Below are 23213 nucleotides of genomic sequence, written 5' to 3'. Positions count from 1 at the left end.
TCAATGCTTATGTAAAGTAACTCTGCTAAAGATGTTTATAATTTAGTGTTATCAATGTATTTATCCTTGTATTTTCACTAGTGTATTATAAATTAATATGTTTTTAAATAAATACTTTTAAAAGTCATTAAAAATTGATTTAGCTAGATTTAAAAGAAGATTTTTAAAAATAATCTTAAAGATAATTAGTCATTCAAAATGAAGCTCGGACATTTATCTTAAATAGCGTGTTCATGTCAGACACACGTATCGGACATCGATATTTGTATGACACTTGTAGGACGTGTTCATGTTAGACACACGTATCGGACATCGACATTTGTATGACACTTGTAGGACATGGTGAAGTGTTCAATTCAAAAATATTTATTAAATTTCTGACAATTCTATTATGGGTTTAACACATTAATTTTTCAAAAACTCAAATTTATTGTATAAATTTTTATTATGTCATAAAAAACATCTTTCTGCTTAAAAAAAATAAAACAAAATTATGCACATAAACTTCTATTTTTAATTTATATAATTTATAATTATATAATATATAGATTCGTGTCTTACATCTTAAAATGATACTATCCGTGTCAGTGTTAGATAGTTGAAAAACTTTAGTGGATATAATAGCTTAATTAAATTTCAACTTTATATAAATTTAAGTATTTTTAATTGAATTTAATTAAAAAAAAATTAGTTTCATATATTTAAATTTTGTATATTTTTTTATTGTGTGCTGACGTTAGTATCTTTCACATGATATAAAAAATGATTTAATTGAGTTTTAAACCTTTCATATAAATTTAAGTATTTTTAATTTAATTTTTATTAAAGATTTTTATTCTATTATTGAATACTAAATATTTATATATTTTTCGATTGAATGTCTGTTTGGCAACTCGAGTAATAATGTAACTGTTATAGTGTCTTGAGATCCTAATTAGTTTTATAAAAAATAACATCATTTTGTTTTATAAATTACTATAAATAAATATTAAAACAAAAATATAAACAAATAACATTTTGTAAAGAAAAAAAAAACTAAATTGAAAGATATACATATTTTGAACAATTTTTTAATAAAAAATTAATTAAAAATACTCAAATATACTAAATATTTAAAATTTATTAAATTATTTTTTTATATGAAAACTCCTAAACAATAATAATGATGAAAAACAATTATCATTTAGTTTATGACAAAATCAAATAAAAGAAAGTCTATTACAAATTTTAGGTACTCAGTTAAAAATATTTAAATTTATCAAAAAAATTAAACTTAATTAAGTTAATAATAGTAATTCATTCACAAACTGTAATTATACATTTTTAATCTAAAATTTATTATTAAACTTAGTTTTAATAAAATTAATTCAACCACATTCTAAAAGAGAATATCACTGAATTGAATACCACAAAGGCGTCCACGCCTTCGCACTTTTCTTTTTCTGATCTTTTCGAAATCTGTTCATCGCGGTTGCGCCGCCGTGCCGCCTCTCACTGTGAACTATACATATTCCGTCTCACAGTTGTTGCCGCCGTGCCGCCGTGAGTAACAGTTGTTCCGTACCACAGAGATGGCAGATTCGATTTGTAGAACACTGAGGGATGGAGCGTTAGAGGGAGAGCTTGCACCTACACTCACTATCAAAGACTCTCTCGCTTCGCCTTTTGCCTTCCATGTATTCTCTCACATTCTCCTTCAACTCTCCTCACACGTCATCGCTCAAAAATCCCAGTCACAGTCAGTTTACTATCCCCCAATTTTTTTTATCTAACGCTTCGTATTTTTAACCTCAAAGCTGGGTATTCTTTTATATAGGGGCATAGTAATTGTTGCACTTTCTCGGAGTCCATCGTTCTATGCTGCTTTGTTAAACATGAATGGAGTGGATGTTGCTGCTTCTAACAAATGGTAAATGTTTTGAACCTAATGTTTAAAATGTCTCTTTGTTGTTTTAACTGCATTTTTATTTTTTTGGTTTTTTTTTTCAATCTTGGATAATTTTTGGATTTGTTGAATTCAGAATGGAATGTTATTTTGCAGGATTCACATTTTGGATTGTTATACTGATCCTCTTGGTTGGAAGGATAAGACAAGAAAATCTGTGAATGCTACAGATTGTTCTCCCCAAATTTCACTTCCTACTACTTCTTTTAAAACCGTGAAGGATGTGGATAAGTTGTTTTCGGTAATCACTGAATTGGGTAGAGGTATTGCAGATAAATTGTTATGTAGTTAAAGTTATTGTTATGCAGCTAAAGTTAGCGTATAATTTGTCTTGTTTATTTTACTAAGTAAACGTTTTTGCATCAGTTGATGGATTTAATTCTTACGGTTTTTTTACAAAGCTATTTCTCTTTTGAATATATTTGTTATTCATATTCGTTCAGGTTTGGTTGGAGAAAATAAAGCCCGCTTCTGTGTTGCCATAGATTCGGTAAGTACTCATTATGTGAATGTCAAAATAAGATAAAAGATATACAAAGCAAATACCATGGCCACGACTTTAAATGAAGTTAATTTAGTTTGATGGTGTCTTGGGAATGAATATTCTTTGTGCCTCAAATCTGGACATGTTGCATGAATAAGTTCCTGAATACTTTTTTATTGAAACTTAAGAGAATTCTTTTTTTTCTTTTGTTTCATTTCCCCGCTAATGGAAATAAATAACCTTGGAACAAGCACAGCTATTCTTGAAATGGCCATAAAAGCATTTTATCTATGACTTCTATACCAATTTTGAATAATAGGTTCTCATTTCACTGCATGGAGTCGGTGGGCTTACCTTCTAAGATTTATACTGCTTCAATAGTTATTAATTCAGCTGATAGGAACTTGTTAACTTTGGCCACATCAAAGGGTGACATGGACTTTAGAGCTCTTGGATATTTTAATATTCTATTCAGTTCGTTTTGCATGGTAATCTTAGCTACAAGATGATTTGAATTCTAAAGTTGGCTTCCTGAAAGTTAAAAAGGCGTGGGAAAAACAGGAAAATCATGGATGGAATGCATCAATTTATCTTGTTCTTTAAATTTTTCTTGGAAATAAATGAACTGTTAAGCAGTTATATAGCTATTGTATTAAAACCTTTTTTCCCAGTAGTCTGCATCTAATAATCTAACCTGTTTGTGTGCGTACGTTTTCCTTTTACTCCTAATTTCTTGTGCAAGAAGATTATACAGTGACTTCCAGAGTGAACTTTAACATGTCATTAAGAAAAACAAAGTACTTCCTGCTTAAGGATTTGTGGAATATTCTATTTAAAGACTTTATGGTTTGTTGGTTTCTCTTGTATTATTAGTTTGTGTACTTGTAAATTGTAATCCTAATGAATTCTTGTCGGATTTGATCAGCTTAGTGTACTGTTGAGGCATGCATCTTTGCAGTCAGTTGCAGGACTTCTTAGTGATCTGCGTGGCCATGGTATTCCCTCCTGAACTATTTTAGTGAAGTTTATTTCATTGTATTGTGTAATCAGGTGTTATTTAGTTGAGTAAATTTTTAACACTGTCTGAACAAGTGGGATAGTTGATTATTTCAGCAACTAAAATTTATGGCGTGGATTGACTTGATGCATCAACGATTTCTTCATTACACTGGTTTCTGTCCTATTGTTGCAGATCAAGTTTCAAATATTTTTGGATTATTGCATTCTGACCTTCATGAGGAGAGGGCTGTGGCTGCTCTCGAGTACATGTCCTCCATGGTGGCCAGTGTGGACCCATATCATCATTCTGCAGATGGTCAGAAAGGATTTTTAGGCGATTCCTTTTCTCAGCAAAACCTTACCAAGGGAAAGTTTAATGTCAGGTCCAAACGTAGAAATGGACGAGTTAGAGTAACGGTGATCTCTTTCTTCCTGTTTAGAAGCTATCCGGAATGACAATTTTACAAGTTTGATTCACTGATATAATATCTCTCTTCTTTTATCCAGTGTGAAGAACTTAAAGTTGAGCCTGGAGGAATCAGCTTTGCGTCTGTTTCATCAGTGGATGGAACAGCCATTGCGGGCCTACTGCCAAAGGTTAGTCTATTGTTTCCTGTAGATGGAAAAGTGGTACCATGATGTTATGTCCGTGTCACTAGAAGCAAAAGCCAAAGTACCAACAACCTGTTTGTAATTAGGTATTTTAATTTTTGAAAGCAAAGTGTGTGGTGGTGTCATTTTTGTCCCTGAAAGCAGAATACATGTATAATTTCAATTATCACGTACACAGACGTGTCACATAGGTATAGACATTAACTTCAATGGAAGAAATGAATATACATGCCAAGGACTTTGTACACCTACTCGAAACAGAGGATATGTTATATACATAACTAAAGTCAGAAAAAACCCTATTTGGAAACTACCAGAAGTGACCAAGTGACAAATGCGTTGTGATATGGAGTTGCTTCCCTTTTGTTGATTGTAAATAAATAATACTAAGAATCCTGATGTGTTTTAATAGGTACAATTCAATCTCCAGCTGTCAGAGAAGGAGAGAATTGATCGGTCAAATGTTGTGCTTCCTTTTGAACACCAGGGTATGAAATTGATCTGTATTTGTTCATTTTTTTACATCGTTTCAGTTATATATAAATTTTTATACTTAAGCTCTTTATTCTTTAAGGAAACATATAAATTCTTATACTTAAGCTCTTTATGCTTTAAGGAAACGGTAGACCAATACAAATTTATGATGGTAGAAGATCCCTTGAAGAGAGCAACAGTGAGGCAAATCCCATTTCAAGTGGTAAAAAGGAGGATTCTGCCATGGGTGAGATTATATATTTTCGTGATTCAGATGACGAGATGCCAGATTCTGATGAGGACCCGGATGACGATCTAGATATATGAAAGCACTCTAGTTGGTAACATGTGTGTGTATCCCCTAGTTGACTTGAAGGACAGATTAGGTTTTATGACAACAAAATGTGAAGGAAATGTCATTATTGTTTAGTTGAAGAGAAGTGAAATGCCATTACTGTTTAGTTGAAGAAAAGTGAAATGCTCAGTCTATCGTATTCCATCGTATTGTACAGCCAACTGGAACTTGACTAAAGGGCCTTTTGGATATAACTTAATCAGGACTGCTTCTTCCTGAACCTCCATACATAATCTGGAAGATGTTTTCGGATCTTGAAGTGTTCTTTAGATTTATAAAATCCAGAAGTCTTTTTTGGATTGGAGATAAGTTTATGGATGATGTAATTTAGATATATTTTGGATTATATATTCTGGAAGGCAATCTATATTTATTGTATTAATTAATCTAGAAGTTAATTACGAATTTAAAAAAAGATTTTGGAATTATGTAATCTGAAATATTAAAGAAAGATATTTTAAATCGATAAATAAAAAATAGTTTTTCTCTCTAAAATTTCACTTAAAAGGGGGATGTAGGTAGTTTATGATTAGACAAATTAAGAAGTATTCTAAAATATAACTCAACAGCTTGATTATGTAGTTCTTCTACACTTGTCCCTAAGATACTATGTATAAATTGACATGATTTATAATGAGGAAACTTTTTTTTTATAAAGATATATTTATACTTTACAAATTATAAACGCTTTATACATACTTCATGTTTTAAAAGTGTTATATATTGTTTATTTTCAAAAGTATAAAAATTCAAAATACTTAAATTCAAAATGATAAAATTAATAAAAATTATTTTCTCTATTATTTCTTAAAACTTTTAAATATATGTAGAAAATTTGTCTCGGGAAAGCAACACTAAACTTTTTTTTATGTGATGTATTCTAGATACATATTGACAAAGGAAGCAATAAAAAACAAGAAGCGACTTGTAATAAAGATTATTTTTCGCTTTCTCTTATCGTTGCTTTGTTCTTTATCTTCAAAAGTTTTCTTTTGGTTTTTAATTCTCAAATTTGATTATTCTCTTAAAAATGATTATTTTTAATTAGGGTGTAATTTTGATTTTTTTTATTTAATATAACCGTGAAATTTATTTAATAAAATTCACCTACATAAAATTATGAAATCCAATTAATGTTCGAGAAAGGGTCATAAATACATGGTTGAATGGCTTAAAAAATAGTCTTATCCCAGTCAAAAGAGGATTTTTTAATTTTTTTTCTAGTTTCTAAATGTCCCCAATATTCACTTTTCATGTATTTAGTTAAATTTCATACCACTGGTATCAATCTTGAATCAATAAAAAATAATCAAAACAATGATTCAAAATAGAAAAAAAAATATCAGTGTTTCAATTTACATCATTAACTTAATTTTGATAGTTAAAGTAATAAAACAAAAGTTCTTTTTGAAAAATAAAAACAAAATATTTTAAAAAATATTAGAAATATATTTTAATTGCATATAAAAAAAACTACTCCAATAATTACATATTTTAATTGCATATTTTAACCCATTAAAAATTATTTTAATTACACTTTCTCGTGCCATCCGTCAGCAGCTCCAAGATATTTATTTTTCTGCATATTTTATTCCTTTAAAATATTCCAAAAAATATCAGTTACCAAACTCATAAGGATAACCGCGATGGTTGGGTCTCTAACTTGTCACTGTCGCAAGAAACTCCATAACAAACTTCATTCAAACACTTTTCTCCAATCCAGAGACTCTTCTGTGAACACCCAAATGTTTGATCGCACTTGAAAATTAAGATTCCGCGGAGATGGACGAAACCGCCCCCAAGCCTGATTGGCTCAGCAACCGCGCAAAGGTAGCCGGAGAGAGAACCGATGACTTCGGCAATGAGGATGACGACGAGGAATTCGACGCCGATGACGAGGTTTGGAACATGCTCACACGGAGCTTCCGGCAGGCGCAGACGGTGCTGGACGAAAACCGTGCGTTGATCGAGGAAGTGAACAGAAACCACGAGTTGAAGAATCCTGACAGCATGGTGAAGAATGTCAGCCTCATGACTCAAATCCACGGCAACATCTCCAAGGTTCGCTCTATTTACTCCGATTTATCTGTGAGTTTCTCCAACATTGTTGGCCAGCGCCGCGTCGCCGCCGTGAACCACGGTAATCGCGATGGCGACCGTGAAGAGGATGAAGATGAGGCGGAAAACTCGGAGGACGATTCCTCTGAGCACGTGCAGGGGAAAGCGGAGTAACTATTTGTTACCTTATATATGTTATATTAGTGTTATTGTGCAATGAATCCTGGGGTAGGGTGATGTGCTATATATTGTTGTTGAGCTACTAGCTCACTGTCTAGTATCTTTGTTATCATGTGAAGTAGTTTGTGATATTTGGAATGGAGAGATTCGGTTTTTGTTAATATGAGTTTTACAGTGATTCTATTTGGAGAAAAGAAAATGAGCTGAGTTTGATCATTTTCTAGATTTGTTTGTGGTGGAGGTGGTGACTTGAATATTGAGAACTCTGTCTTGTGTCCTCATTCCTGATTGTGTCTTATTGTTTTTCTTTGTTGTGAGGATGGTTGAATTGATGGATCCGGAATGCATAGAACTTGATCCACCCGCAGATATGAGGTATTTATTTGATTTTGATTTTTGATTTTTTGTTTGAAGGAGGCCCTGTGGAACTGAGAAGCAGGGAAGGGGAAAGGGAACAGGACAGGGATTGAACATGTGTTTCGGCTTTCACCATGATAAAGATTGTAAGGGCCAGTAATGTCAGCTACTAGCTTATTGTTTCATGTTTTTGTTATCATTCTTATTATTCTTTATTCCATTATGTTGATGATCCATATATAGTTCTTGAGGTTACTGGTTGATTATGAGGATATAAATTCAGATTTTCGCCATCAAATAGGTAAGTAGAGCTTCAATGCAATCTAAAGTAGTTGTTTCTGGGAAGTTTCTGTGAACTGAATGATGATAGCCTTTGTTTTAAATTATCTGTTTCTGAGCTTTAATTCCAAAACAATGTTTAAACTTTAATGATAGAAGAATTTTTCTTATCACATCTTGTACTGCTTATATTCTAATCCAGTTAGATGCATAGGATTGTAAAAAAAATTCAAACAAATCTTTAATTATTTCCATAATAACAGAGATTCTTCTTAGAGTCAACCATCTTTTTTATTGTTATATTTCTATGTTAAATAAGATTTTACCATAGCAAACTAGTAAAAGTTATGATATCTTCGAAGTTTAACATTCAGAGAATGTGATGATGAAAAATGTGCATAGTGTAGTATTGTTATTGTTAATTAGGTTATGGAGTTTTGGGAGAAGTCTATGGAAAAATGTATTCTTGACAAGCTTTAAGCAAAACTTGAAAGTGGATACGTGACAAAGTTTATGACAATCAAATAAACAATGAAGAAAGCTTTATGATTTAAAAGTCTTGATAATCTCGATATCTAATTCAAAAAGATATTAGATGATGTGTGATAGATAGATAAATAAATAGATATCGAAATTATATGACTATATATTATCATATATATATATATATATGATCAATTATTAAATAAAATTCAAAGTATTTCATTATTTTATTAATTAATTATCTATTTGTGTAATATTAAATCATTTAATATTAAACAATACAATCTATGTTAAAAAATATTTAAAAATGACACATTTAGAAAAAATAAAAAAACCAATTAACCTAACACAATTCCAAGTGACGTGGAGTTAAATTGAGTCTAATAAAAATAATACTAAAATTTAAATAAATACCTGTCATAAGTATTCCCCCACGGACTTCTTCTAAATTTGTATACTTAAATTTTATTTTTCCATGTATAATTTGGTTTTAAAATCATACAAAATTTGTATGTTATCGTTATCTCTATTTATATTTAACCTGTAACATCTCACAAAACATGAAAATGTTACAATTTTACTAAAAATAATACTTATCTACATATTTTTTTTTTAAATTATATAAATGAATAAGTATTACATGACAATTTTAAAAAAAGTCAAACAAAACACTTTTTTTATGTTCATATTGAAGTTGTGGGTTATCGCACGAGTTTATTTCCGAATTTATTTAGAACTCGTTTGAAAATGTATTTTTTAGTTTTTTTAAAAAAATTAGGATGTTTTTTTAATGATTTTAATGTTGATCAATATTGGATGTTTTTAATTTTAAAATGTAACTTTAGTGTAAATTAAAATGAAAATTCAAAATTATGTTTATAAGCACAAGTTTACTGTAAATTTAAAAACACTAAATTGTAGTTACAAGTACGATTTCACCCAAATTAAAAAATATATATATAACTAAATCATGATTTGTAACACAAATTTCAAATTAATTCTAAAAGAATTTATTAAAATCATATGACAAATAAGACTTTAACATAAAAAAATAAATGAAAAAATATTATTGAGAATAAAATCTGTTTTGTAAAATAGTTTTTGAATCACGACTTATTTATTACCATAATTAATTTTCTTAAAAATTGTGCATATATGTAGTTTGTAAAGAAAATTGCACCATTTTTATTTGAGTGATCTAGCCCTAACATTTCTAAGTTTTTGTGAGTTTTTATCTTGTTAGGTGTTATCGTGAGACTAAAAAGTTACTACAATATAATAATTAAGTTGTGTTACCTACATTATCATGATATATACTTTTTTAAGTGCTTTATAATGATTTCTATTTGTTTCCATTCAATCAACATATTAGAGATTTTAAATTAATCAGATATAAAATTAAATTATAGCGGTGCATCTCACATTTACAAGATCTTATAAGCTTAAATTGGATTTAGAAAGACAACTTTTTAATATGATAAGCCAACACTTATCCCTACTATAGAAACAAAGATTTATTAAATTATTATCATTTATAATTGTTGAATTATTCACAAATATTTATATTACATTCAACATATTCAATTATCATAATAAAATATAATGTATTAGAAATCAAACTGTTCTGGTTGTTGAATTTTATGAAATTATACATAGAAGCTCAAAAGATGAGACTTATGTCTTATTGGAATGTGATTCTGCTTTGGTTTGTGTTGTGTTTATCGTTACAACAAATGTTTTTTGGATGCTTCGAAATCGATGAAATATTTATCTTAATTAATGTGAAAAAATCAGGTTTAGAGTTACTTATATTCCTAGAGAAAAAAATATGTGTGATGATAAGTTGGTTAATTTATAATTTATTCATAGAGAATCATATCATTGATATAATAGGCTTCCAATATAGTTTATTATTAGAATTCTTCATGAATATGTATACTCTACCTACGTATCGTTTTTGTTAATATGTGAGTTTTAGTCTAATTCCTCCATATTTTTGTATTTTCTTTCTTTTTTATTTTTTTAATAATATTTTTTTCATATGATGACAGATAATTGTTGTTAAAGGTGTCAACTTAGTTGAGATGTGAAGTTGTATAATGATTCCCAACATGAAAATATTTTTATAAAAAAAATCTAAATTATATATAGATATTCTTAATTTGAATTAGATTTACTATCCAAATACTAATAGAATTTATATTTTATTATTTTTTATGAATAATTTAATTTATATTTTAATTAAAATATTTGAACTTAATATTTTATCATTAAAATTAAGTTATGTAATTTGCTTTTTCTAATACATTTCTTTTCCCACACATCCATGTCAATATTCCTAACGTTTGATAAGATTATTGAGATGTTATTGAAATGTATAGTAAAAGAAAGAACAATGCATAAATTAAAGCAATCTCTTTCTTCTTTACAGAGATAAAGTTAGCAGAAACAACATATTTAAATTTGTACTTGTTCCTTATGAAGATTGTATGAGTATAAATTCAAACTTAGGGTCGAAGCCATTCCCAGTGAGTTTCAAAAGCTGGTGCACCTTTCTTTTCTGTGTGTCTCCCCTCAATTTGACATTATCCAAAACAACAATGGCCACCCCAATCAGACACCCTTCTCATAAGTCTAAAGAGCACTTCAAAGTCTGTTTCTGTTTCAGGAGAATGTTTAGGCTCAAAGTGGCTGAACCCCCAGATGAAATCAAGACTATTTTTGAAGAGTATTCACATAATGGAGTGATGAGCATGGATAATATGTGCAATTTCTTGGTTGAATATCAAGGAGAAGAAGAGGAAGGTATCACCACACGTGCTCAGACCATTTTTGACAGTCTCAAGCATCATCACAACATATTTCAAAGGAGAGGCTTTCATGTTGATGCCTTCTTCCGTTACCTCTTAAGTGACCTTAATGGTCCCCTTACTCAGGTATTTTTCATGCTCTTCAAATGATGATCTTATATCGTATCAGACTAGGACACTTCTTTTAAATGACATGTCAGTGTCGGACATATGTATTAGACACGACACTCGTAGGATACGTAATGGTAAAATGTTGTTGGATTTCTGATAATTCTAACACAACTATCACTACAAGAAAATTATGAAATAGAAATCAATTTGTATAAATTATGAAATAGAAACCAAAATAATTAGTTGCAATAGTAACTAAATTAGAGACCATTTTAGAAACTAAAAAGAAATTTGGTTTTTAAATTAGTTTCTATTATTTTCTAGTATTGTTAAATAGTTTCTAAATTGGTATCTAATTAGCAACCAAGGTTTTTACTACCAATTATTTAGTTTCTAAATTTGGTAGCAAAAACTAATTCATAATTGTTAATTTTGTTGTTATTTATTTCATGTTTCATGCTTATACGTTATAATAGAAAATAATATAAATTAATTTATAAACCAATTTTTTTTTTAAGTTTCTAAAATGCTCTCTATTTTAGTTCTTATTGTAATTAATTATTTTGGTATCTAAAAATTTGTTTCTATTTCATGATTTTCTTGTAGTGTATATACGTATTTCTGTATCTGTGTTCTATCAGTGTATGTCTGTATCGTATTAGTGTCTGTGTGGTACATAATTTATATCTTTGAAGTTTTCTGATAGTGGTGTGTGTTTGATCTGCAGGTGCAGCATGACATGAATGCTCCTTTGGCTCATTATTTCTTGTACACAGGGCACAACTCCTATTTAACTGGAAATCAAGTTAGCAGTGCTAGCAGCACTTCTGCGATAATAAAGGCATTGAAGAAAGGAGTGAGAGTAATTGAGCTAGATTTATGGCCAAATTCCAGAGGCGACGATGTGCTAGTTCATCATGGAGGGTATGAATTTATATAACTTTCAGTACTATATTTTTGCTTCATTTTTCTACCATTGCCTACACAAATTCTGCAATGTTAGATCTTCACATTTAATAGTATTGTTTTCATCAAAATGTTTACCTAATCATTGTCCTACTCCTAAGGTAAAGGATATTATTAGCTTTCTACCTAAACACATGAAGATACCCTAACAAAGTTTAAAAAATAAAAATTAATGATTTAAGACTACTTTTTAGGGTTTTCTTTTTGCTTACCAGCTAAGAGTATTAGGCAATTGATATATCTGGTTTTTTTTTTTTATATCAGTTAAATTTTTTCTGATGTTTTAGGTTTCTTTATATTCTTCCCTTATTCACTCATGTATGAATGAATCCAATATAGTTTGATCTCTTTTTTCTTTTTATGTTTTATCCCATTAATTTATTGATATAAAAAACACTAAAAAAATGTTGATACTATTAGAAAATTATTAAATAAAAAATATATTAATTAATTTAAATATTATTTTAAAGATTAAAAAAAATATTTATATGTGTATAATTTTAAAAAACTGAAAAATAAATATCAATAATATAATACATTAGTAAAACAACCATCATATACAAATTAATACGTGTAGTACAGTAATAAAAGTACCACTGCAACAATATATAAAAAATATTAAACAACACAAAATTATCTTTCATCATTAACATCATCTTATGAGTAATAATCCATTTTGTGATAGCTTAACTCAACAAATATATATGAACTAATACGCCTTTTCTCACTCTAATTCGTCTTTTCTCAGAAATACTAATATAAGAGGATTTGTGTTTTGATAGATATCTTGGAAAATTTATATCCAGATGAATTTTTTGAGTTGTAAGTTTGGAAAGTATGTTTTGTAGGAGTCTTTTGTATAAGAATTAAGATATTCTTAAAGTATTCCAATTAATTTAATTAGTTTTTTTTAATAAAAAAAATTAACTTTGTCTTCTAATGAAGAATAAGAATGAACAATCAAATAAATCAACAAAGATGAAGAATAACGTATAAGCATGAAACATGAAATAAATAACAACAAAATTAACAAAATAACCTTGAACCTACAATCTCCTCATTCGATGACCGAATAGACCTAAAACGCCTAGATTTTCACCTAAGATGCAAAGAGGTCATAACTTCTATGGAGGAATCACAATTCATTACAAAAAAATTATTAAGTAGAAACTAATTTTAGAGACCAAAATAATTAGTTACTATATTCATTAAATTAGATACCATTTTATAAACTAAAATAATTATTGGTATCTAAAATAGTTTTTATTATTAATAAAAAATTATAAAGAAGGGCGAGAAGGGGGAAAGAGGAAGAATAACAGGATAATGAGAGGAGGCATTCTTCACAATGTTCAATTTTTTTATGTTTTCCCATTTCAACTCATGTCAAACATGAGTAATATATCACTTTCATTAACATATAGAACCTCCTTTATCTACCTCCAACCAAGCAAAATCACCAATCAATTTTGATACCATCTAACTTGATGAGAGCATTGAAATTCTATCTAACAAAATCTCATCTATCATTCTTGGTCCAACACAATTCTAATTCAATCATAATTGAATGTATCGAAAGATCCATTTATTAGAGTTTATCAGTCATAAATTCGAAGAGGATCAAAGTAGCATACAACAACAACAATGACAATCATAACATGTTCAGAAAGAGTCATAAATTTGAAGAGGATCAAAGTAGCATACAACAATGACAATCATAACATGTTCAAAAAGAGGACAATGAATTAACTAAAATCTCGATAAAACAAACTACACCTTATAGTTCAAAAACTTAACACATATTACAAACAAGTAGTCAATCAAAGGAGTGATAAGTCAAAATGATACTCAATATTTGTGGATAACTTTTCAAAAAGATCCATGGTTTCTTCTTCACGTGCATATACATCATCTTCTAACCTACAAACATTGATTTAAGTTGATAAACTTGACACATCTTCACTAATATCTCTCCCTATAGGACAAAAGGCTCTAAAAGAAAGAGTAAAGGAAAAGTAAGTTCAAAACGTTAATCCACATGATGATATGTTTGTCATATGTAAAAAGTACTATAAAGAAAAAAACAAAAAATTAGATGAATTTATGGAGTTAAAGAAGTTACAAGAAATGCATTTGGAATCCTCACAAAAGACATACCCAACATATATAAAAACTAATCTAAAGACCATGAAAAGTATTTTGACTACATTAGGTAGAAACAAATATTTATTTAAATATAATATTTATTGCAAAAAAATAGTTGTTATAAAACTAACCATTATAAAAAAAAAATCATTATAAATATGTATAGTTTTGCAATGTCATCAAATTCTCACCACAATATTATTCTTTCAATTCAATTTTTCATACAATGGATGAAATCATCCATTAAGACACAATGTTGAATCAAGTCATAAATGAAAAACTCAAAGACAAAACTTATGAAAAAGTGATGAGGTTAATACTTGAGTACCAACAACACTTCCCTAGTGATAGACAAAGAAGAAAGTTGATACACAAAATCGGGTACAAGGTCATGCATTTGTTTAGTGACAATTTTTACAAGAATCTCATGCACATAAAAACTCAATTTCAAAGAAGGTTTTGTATGCAAGAGATCATCTTTCTAAGAATTAATTGTAAAGGATATTGCCAATCATGATGACAACATCATAATGGAATCCAATGTAAAGGAAATATTTATCATCATTGTAGAAGTGCATGATTGTTGTTCTTATAGTGACTTATGACTCGTCCCTAAACCCTAAACTCATCCCCTAAAGTGTGTAGATGAATATAGTGGAATTGGTGAAAGCACTCCAATGTAATGCTTACAATTATTTGTATCAAACTTTTTGTAGCATTTGAGTATTGATACTTGAGAATGACTAACAACTAAAACACCGACCAAATAGTGGAGCAACATGTGACTTTCTAAGTATATTAGGGTCAATTAATTACATACACTAAGAATGAAATAATGCAATTACATGAAAATGTCAATGTCAATATTGTCAAAGCAAATAAAATCATTAAATAAAAACTAATTTTAAAAAAAAAATAATTAGTAAATGTATGGACTAAATTATATATTATTTTAGAGACTAAAAAAGTTATTAGTATCTAAAGTAGTTTTTATTGTTAATAAAATTTATAAATTAGTATCTAATTAGTGATACTAGTGTGAATTATTCAGCCATAGTATGAAAAAGGAGATCAACACATTACATTAAACACTTTAATTAGAATTACATTGGCACTAACCATCAAACCAATAACTTAACCTTACCTTGTGAAGTAGAGTTCACAATTTTCTTAAACCTCACGACCTCACAAAAAATGTTTACCACACAGAAAATGCGCATAGAGGGTTGTAGGTGGTTCTTTTCGGATTTTTTTAAGTTTTTAGGAGTTGGCGGGGTGTGTGTTGTAGAAAATGTTAAAGGTCGTATGTTTTGTATAAGGGTTGGGTCACCCCTAAAGTGACTCACATTTATTCATTGTTTATTGCTGATAAAAAAAAACACAGAAAATGCACATTGGAAAGATATAGAACTGTATAAAAACATTTGTATTAACATATTCAAAACATTTGTATAAAGGTTGGGATACCCCTTAACTATCTCTTTAATTTATTTTTATTCTTTACTGATTAAAAAAAACGCATTCCAAATATCTTTATATGTTCATGTTTTTTATTCATAGCACATTTTTTTGACTAATAATCTCCAACAACCCCTTTATAAGCAAAACCTCAAGGAAACCAAATCAGTATTTCTTTAGATTGATGAACTTAACTGAACTAATTGTACTGGTCCTACTCGTATATGTATGAAAGTAATTGGTTTTCTTTAGAAGTGTAGGACTCTGACTTCTTCAGTGAAACTGAGACCTTGTCTGATTGCCATTAAGGACAATGCATTTTCTGCCTCTTCATATCCTGTTGTTATAACTTTTGAAGACCATATCACTCCACATCTTCAAGACAAAGTGGCTAAGGTTCGTCTAACACATGTTACATGAAATATAGGTTAGGTCTAACTATCATGGTTTGAAAAACCTAATAACATTTTTAGTGAATATAGATGCTCATTGACATATTTGGGGAGATGTTATTTTGCCCTGAAAATCCACACCAAATGAGGGAATTCCCTTCTCCAGAAGAATTGAAGAACAAAATTCTGATTTCAACTAAACCACCTGAATCTCCTGAAAATAAGGACCAAAAGACACTAGAGGAAACACCACAGAGGCTTGAGGAAGATCATGACAAATCTAGAGTCAATTACAAGGTTAAAATTTATTTAATAACTTTTGGCATTAAATATGATAAATAGTTTTGGTTAAAATATTTTATTTAAATTAGTTCATATTGATACAAAAAAAACACATAATATATGTTATCATCCTTTTGTAATAAGATTTTTTATGTTGTATTGTTGAGTCAGGATGATTCAGATGATTCTGATGGTTTAGATGATACTCCTAAATATGGGAATTTGATTTCCATTCGTGCAGGGAAGCCTAAAGGTAAGTTAAAAAAATGTTTGGTTGATCATAACCAAGTTAGACGCCTAAGCTTGAGTGAGCAAGAACTTGAAGATTTTTCAAAAAAACATGGAACTGACATTGTCAGGTAATTAATCAAACCTTAACATGTTTTAGTCAATAAATATGTTTTTAAATTCTTAAGATAAAATTTGTCAACCAGTTTCAATTAAATGAGTCTATAAAAGATTTAATTTGTTGATATTGTTCCATCACACAGATTCACCCAAAGAAATTTGCTTAGAATATATCCAAAGGGTACTCGTGTTGATTCGTCTAATTATGATCCCATGCTTGGGTGGATGCATGGAGCTCAAATGGTAGCATTTAATATGCAGGTTAGATTTTCGTTTTTCTTAAATTTAATAAAAATAAGTTTTTTTTAAATATACAAAAAAAACCCAGTTATCCTAGAATAGGCTTTAAATAGCTCTGATATCATATTATGAAGTGAACTTTAAATCTAAGTCAACTTCATAAAACCGGCTCATAAGGTTGAGGTTTACACTCACTTATATACAATGAAATGTCTTAATCCCTAGTCGATGTGGGATCTTCAACAAGGAGAAAAGTCTAAAATGGCATTAGATAAAACTAGTATTCTTGATATTCTTATTGCTTATGCCAAGAAATTGGGTTTCTACTTTGAATTATTTAGAATTATGAATAGAAATGATGGAGATTTTGATGTTGGCTTGCAACTTGTTTTGTTTTGATTAAGGGAGGAAGACACTATCTTAGGTACATGGAAGGAATGTTCAGAGCCAATGGTGGCTGTGGTTACGTTAAAAAACCAGACATATTGCTGAATCAAAACGACATTTTTGATCCAAAAGCATCTCGGCAAGTCCAAACAACTCTTCAGGTGAACAAGGAAACAGACATATTATTTATATTTCAAAAATCAAACCATTAATTTAACTTTCCAATCATCCTTCTCTATTTTAATTCATAATATAATTGTGAATTGTGTAAATGTAATTTTCACTAATTTCAATTATATTTTAAATTTTATAATGCAAAACTAAATTTAAAATTACATATTTTATATGTGTAATTTGAACAATAGTTTCAAATGAAATATAAGTTGTTATATTGGTATATTGTTTATTTTTATATATTACGAAGGTGGGGAGAGAAAAGTATGGGGTGCAGGTAGAAATGGGCTTTTTTAATGTCTTATCCAATTCTGATAAAGCAGGTTTTGGTATACATGGGTGATGGGTGGCGTTCCGATTTCGGCCCAACGCATTTTGACTTTTATTCTCCTCCTGACTTCCGTGTACAGGTAATATTTTAAAAAAAATTAATTAAATAACTAAATTTTTCTACAGACTTGTTTCAAATTTTCTTAATTTTTATATGGACTAATACAGTAATCATATACATTTTTATATGGACTAAAATTATAGTTTATTCTTATTAAAATACTATATATATAATATTAATTAAAGAGTTAATCTCGTTCTATGATGTCTATTTTAGAGTTGAGTTAAATTTTAGGATGATGAAAAAAAAAGTTGATTAATTCATATTGGTTATCTCCTTCCAAATTAAAAATCTTAAAAAATTATTTAATTATGCTTTTTATTTCTAAAATTTTGGATAAATATTTTTTAACCTTTGAATAAAAATTCATTTTAATTTATTTAATAACAAAAAGATAAATTTGATTAAATCAAACCCTTTTACATATTAAAAATAATATTATAGTATATGATTATTTTAGGTGTATATCTTAATTAAGTTTTTTTTTTATCAACAATAAAAAATAAATAAATATGAAACATTTTATGATGGTCCAACCCTTATACATGAACATAACCTTAACTTTCTTCACTAGATTTACTCTCATGTATGCCTATATAAAACTCGAGTGATGATATTTTGACACCCTACTCCAGTTTACACCCACAATAAAATATTAATATCTATAATAAAAAAAATTAAAAAAATTAAAAAATATCTTTAATGAAAATATAGACAAAATGTAAAATGTTAAAATAATTTTTAAAATTAAAAATGATTAAAATATTAATACTTAGTGGGGTGTAGGGTGAAACAATGGGTGTCAAACAATCATTTTCCATAAAACTCACATAACTTAACCCAGAAAAAGTCACCTGAGACAAACAATCATACAACTTAATATTTTAGGCCACATCAATACTTTCTTTATTCACCCGTAGGAGTGGTTCAACCCTTATACATGAACATAACCTTAGACTTACTCTCATGTATGTCTATATAGAACTCTCCTAACTTAACCCAAAGAAAATCACGGGAAACAAACAATCATACAATTTAATATTTGTTTTCACATTGATACTTTCTTTATTCACCAGTAGTGTTCATGTAGAGTGATTTGGACTAACTTAACATCTTGAAATTGTTTACTTGTATATGTATATATGTGCAGATTGGTATTCATGGTGTGGAAGCTGATAAAGATATGAAATACACAAGTACAATTGAAGATGATTGGGTACCAGTGTGGAATCAGCAATTCAGTTTTAGACTCACAGTTCCTGAATTGGCTCTTCTATACATCAAAGTTGTCGAACGTGATTTTTCTGGAAAACATGACTTTGGTGGACAGACATGTTTACCTGTCTCTCAACTAAGACAAGGCATTCGTGCTGTTCGTTTGCGCAATCGCAAAGGTGAACTTTACAACTCTGTTAAGCTTCTCCTCCATTTTCAGTTCCATCATCACACTCTATAAACTTCCCTATACCAATGCCACATAACCATTTTCCTTAATCACAAAAACTAATCCTCTTTATATTCTTATGATTCACCAATCAATGCTTATGTTATGTTCTTCATAATAATAACACTACATGGTTTGAGTTTCACTGTACAAGACTCTTATTTAATCTAATCACAAACTTTAGTTTATTCCAAAATGTTGCATGAGATCAACAATGTCAATTAATATATGAAAATAATATTCAATTCTCTTTAATTTTTAGTTGAATCTCCATAAACTAGTACTTCTTGAAGTTTTATATTTCCAAGACTATTATTTCTTCCTACAACATCATGCCTAATTGAATTAAGTTGTAAAAAAAATTAGGGTTTTCTTTTTTAAATTAAGTTTTTAAAAATGTGCACTTATTATGTTATTCTTTTTAGAAATTTATCTAAAGCATTTAATATGCGCATTTTATTCTAATTTTTTGTTTTTTTTAACAATTTATTTGCATTCAGAATGAATAACACGACACTATAGTTATAAAAAAAATAAGCAATATTACAAACAAAAATCAACATCATTCATTCCTATTGAGTTATACAGTTGTATTAGTTCAACACATAATAATGAAGAAAATGTAAAATTTATTGCATCGTTGAAGAAAATGAAATAAAATTTTAAACACCTAGTTCTTAAATTTTATTCCAAATTTAGTTTGCCTTTTTAAAAATCCAAATTTAATAATAGTGATTCAAAATTAGTTATTTGAAAGAGCAAATTATTTGATCCCTATTTATTGCATCATTGCATGTGTTGATGAAATTTTATATTAAGGACATATTTAAACAAATGTTCCCACAATAACTTCTAAAACAGAAAATATGAAAAAAAATATTTTGTTATAAATTAAATTTTATTTATGAGAAGTTATTTGAAGAACTTTCTACAAATTAATTTATGCATACATTACTTATGAAAAGGTTATTTTTTTATCTTTTTAAAATTTCCTTCCTTCCCAAACAAAATTTGTATTCATGCTATTATATATTTTTCTTTATTAGAATAATGAGAGTAATATTTTATTGTTGTTATTATTATTAGCATATTTATTACAATTATTGTTATATTGGTTTCTTGGACTTGAAAGGGAATTATTGGTTGATAATATTTGATGAATGATTGGTGAAATGCAAATAATAACATTGAGAAAAACTAGTTACAATATGAAATGTCATCATTATTAGTAGAAGTTGCAAGCTAAAACGATGGCATGAAATAAATATTGTGGGACATATCTTAGAAAGGTGTTTGAATTAAGTTGAAAACTCTTATAAATTAACTCATATATAAAATTATTTTAACTTATGAAAATAAAATTTAAATTTGTTGAAATCGGTTGAAACTTCAATGTTTTCACCACAACAAAATTAGAGAGTAAGTCATTTGTTTTTCAATGAGAACCTTTTTTTTAACTTTTATGAACTCTTCTTCTGTGTTTAAGGTTCAAACTTCGAATAAAGAAGTTCAAGAGGATGTAGTGGGTTTACGATAACATTTTTGGACGTTTCTGTGGGTTTGGTTTACGATAAGATTTTTGGACTATGATATGAAGTATAGGGATTATAAACAATTATAAAAAAATCTTAATTATACTAAAAGTATAGGGATTAAAGTTTGTTTAGTTTTAAATACAAGTGTATTTAATTTTATAATTTTTTCTTTATTTCGAATTTTGTTATGTATTTACATTAACCTATTTGTATTTTTATAAGTTTGAGAGTGCAGTAATTAATTAAAATATATATATATATATATATATATATATAATTTTATAAAAATAGTATTAAAAATATTATGTAGTCGTTATTTTTAAATAAGATAAGTTATTTAATTATTTTAAAATAAGAAAGAGTTACTAAATCTTTTATTTTGTTAAATAAATAAATAAACAAATAAATAATATTTTATTAAATTAAAGTTGTCCAATTAATTAAGTAACTTTTCTTTATTTAATAAAATAAATAATTAAGTAACTTTTCTTTATTCTAAAATAATTAAATAATTATTTTTTAAAAATAAAGTTATATAATTTTGAAATTGTATTATTGTTTATTTTGGTTAATTATTAATAAAAATAATAAAATTATATATTTTAATGTGATTACACGTCTACAGAACATGTGGCACATGTATTTTTATTAGTAATGTAAAGTCAATTATAAAGATAATTTAATAATTATATAATAAATGTAAATCAAATATTTTTTTTAATTTAATAACCTGATATAAAAAATACAAAAGAAAAAGGATTTCAAACTATTTTTAATACAAATTTTCTTATTTCTTTGGGGTGTGCTAACATACATGACTAAAAGCATACGCAATTTTAAATTCATTTATTGCACTAATAAAAAACATTATTTTGGTGTTTGTTCTTACTTGTTCTCAATTTTTTTAATTTCAAATAAATAAAGAAAATAGGAATTCCATAATTGTAGTATAATTTCGTCTTTATATTATGTACCGGTATGGGCGAGACCGAGTCCACCTGACCGAGATCAAGGTAACCTGGGCGACACTTCAGAAGACTTGGTCGAGAGGCCGAGACCTTAGAAGGCTTGACCGAGACAATTAAGAGTCCACCTGACCGAGACCAAGGTAACCTGACCGACACCTCAGAAGACTTGGCCGAGAGGACGAGACCTTAGAAGGCTTGGCCGAGACAATTAAGACCACTGGAAAATGACCGATGGCCGACCCATGCCATAATGATTTGGCCGTCGGCCGACCCCTATTACAGTTAACGCTCAAAGCAACATCAGTGAAGTTAATCTATCATTAGGAATTAGGTAATGCAACCCTAAGCGGTATCCACCCTCGATAAACGGGTCCAACAAGGTAGGCCCATTAGAATAATATAAATAGCACGCATCCCAAGGAGTAAGGTATGTCATTTATTACTGTTCACCTACCTGAGAGCTGACCACCCACTTTACTGACTTGAGCGTCGAAGTGCCTTCGCAAGTATCCCACCATCCGGTGTTGACCGAGACTGATTGCCGAAGGAGAAGCAGGAGGACGAGAAGAATCCCAGTTCACCACCCAGTCACCTGACCGACCGAAGGAAGGAGAAGAAGACTTCAACCGTTCTCAAGGTCATATTAAATTATAGTAGTAATCAAATCAATTATCATTGAGTAATCAAATCAATTATTCAACCCACAATGGTCAAATCACTAATTTAATATAATTAATAATTTAGTATACAAAATATTCAAAATGTAGGTATAAAGTAAAATTCTAAAAAAAAGTAAAATTCTAAATTCCAAAACCCTAAAAAAATGTAAAATTCTAAATTATTTCAAACAAATTAAAAAATTGTATTATTTTCCATTGCTTCTTCATCTTTTTCACGTTGTTTCACCTATTTGGGACAAAATATAAAAGTTTTTCAACCAACTTGCATTATTCCAACAACTTTTGACCAAAATACCTCAATAAATCCATATTTTGGGAAAGATGATAATTATACATTCTCCTTTCCCAGATAAAGGTAGAGGATGCATTTATTGGCAATAAATAAATTTGATTTTAAAAGTACATATAGGCTCATCATCAAATCTCACATATTTATCTATATAATCTTATTATTAAAACACAAACTCATCCATAATATATACATATTTATATTTCATAGAGTGCTAAAAAAACAGTATACAAACTTAATTTGTTTTCTCAATTGAATTCTTCTAAATATGTATTTCCTCAGTACAATTTAAAACGTCTATCTATTAATCCAATTGATTCAAATATTTAATAACAGAATACAGAATTTATATACTATATATTTATTT

The 23213-nt window shown here is 28.5% G+C and overlaps 3 protein-coding genes across 3 annotated transcripts; all 3 read left to right on the top strand.

Annotated features, from left to right (window-relative positions):
* The first annotated feature begins 1369 nt into the window (after positions 1-1369).
* LOC137826017 (elongator complex protein 5) lies at positions 1370-5251 on the top strand. The gene is made up of 9 exons (XM_068631855.1): positions 1370-1738; positions 1817-1909; positions 2042-2208; positions 2389-2435; positions 3355-3424; positions 3622-3845; positions 3936-4025; positions 4453-4528; positions 4657-5251. Exons 1-9 carry the CDS (start codon positions 1572-1574, stop codon positions 4839-4841), a joined length of 1119 nt encoding a protein of 372 aa, XP_068487956.1. The 5' UTR covers positions 1370-1571; the 3' UTR covers positions 4842-5251.
* A 1263-nt stretch (positions 5252-6514) lies between these two features.
* Positions 6515-7809, top strand: LOC137826656 (protein ELF4-LIKE 1-like). The gene is made up of 2 exons (XM_068632723.1): positions 6515-6930; positions 7522-7809. Exons 1-2 carry the CDS (start codon positions 6652-6654, stop codon positions 7537-7539), a joined length of 297 nt encoding a protein of 98 aa, XP_068488824.1. The 5' UTR covers positions 6515-6651; the 3' UTR covers positions 7540-7809.
* A 2910-nt stretch (positions 7810-10719) lies between these two features.
* Positions 10720-19624, top strand: LOC137826785 (phosphoinositide phospholipase C 2-like). Its single transcript, XM_068632922.1, has 9 exons — positions 10720-11162; positions 11875-12071; positions 15977-16112; positions 16199-16405; positions 16562-16749; positions 16882-16999; positions 17383-17526; positions 17863-17949; positions 19081-19624. The coding sequence occupies exons 1-9, from the start codon at positions 10827-10829 to the stop codon at positions 19384-19386; spliced, it is 1719 nt and encodes a 572-aa protein (XP_068489023.1). The 5' UTR covers positions 10720-10826; the 3' UTR covers positions 19387-19624.
* The last annotated feature ends 3589 nt before the right edge of the window (positions 19625-23213 follow it).

Source organism: Phaseolus vulgaris, chromosome 8 (assembly GCF_000499845.2).
Source record: "Phaseolus vulgaris cultivar G19833 chromosome 8, P. vulgaris v2.0, whole genome shotgun sequence".
Lineage (NCBI taxonomy): Eukaryota > Viridiplantae > Streptophyta > Magnoliopsida > Fabales > Fabaceae > Phaseolus > Phaseolus vulgaris.
The sequence above is the reverse complement of the archived record's forward strand: the minus strand, read 5'-3'. Positions and strand labels throughout refer to the sequence as shown.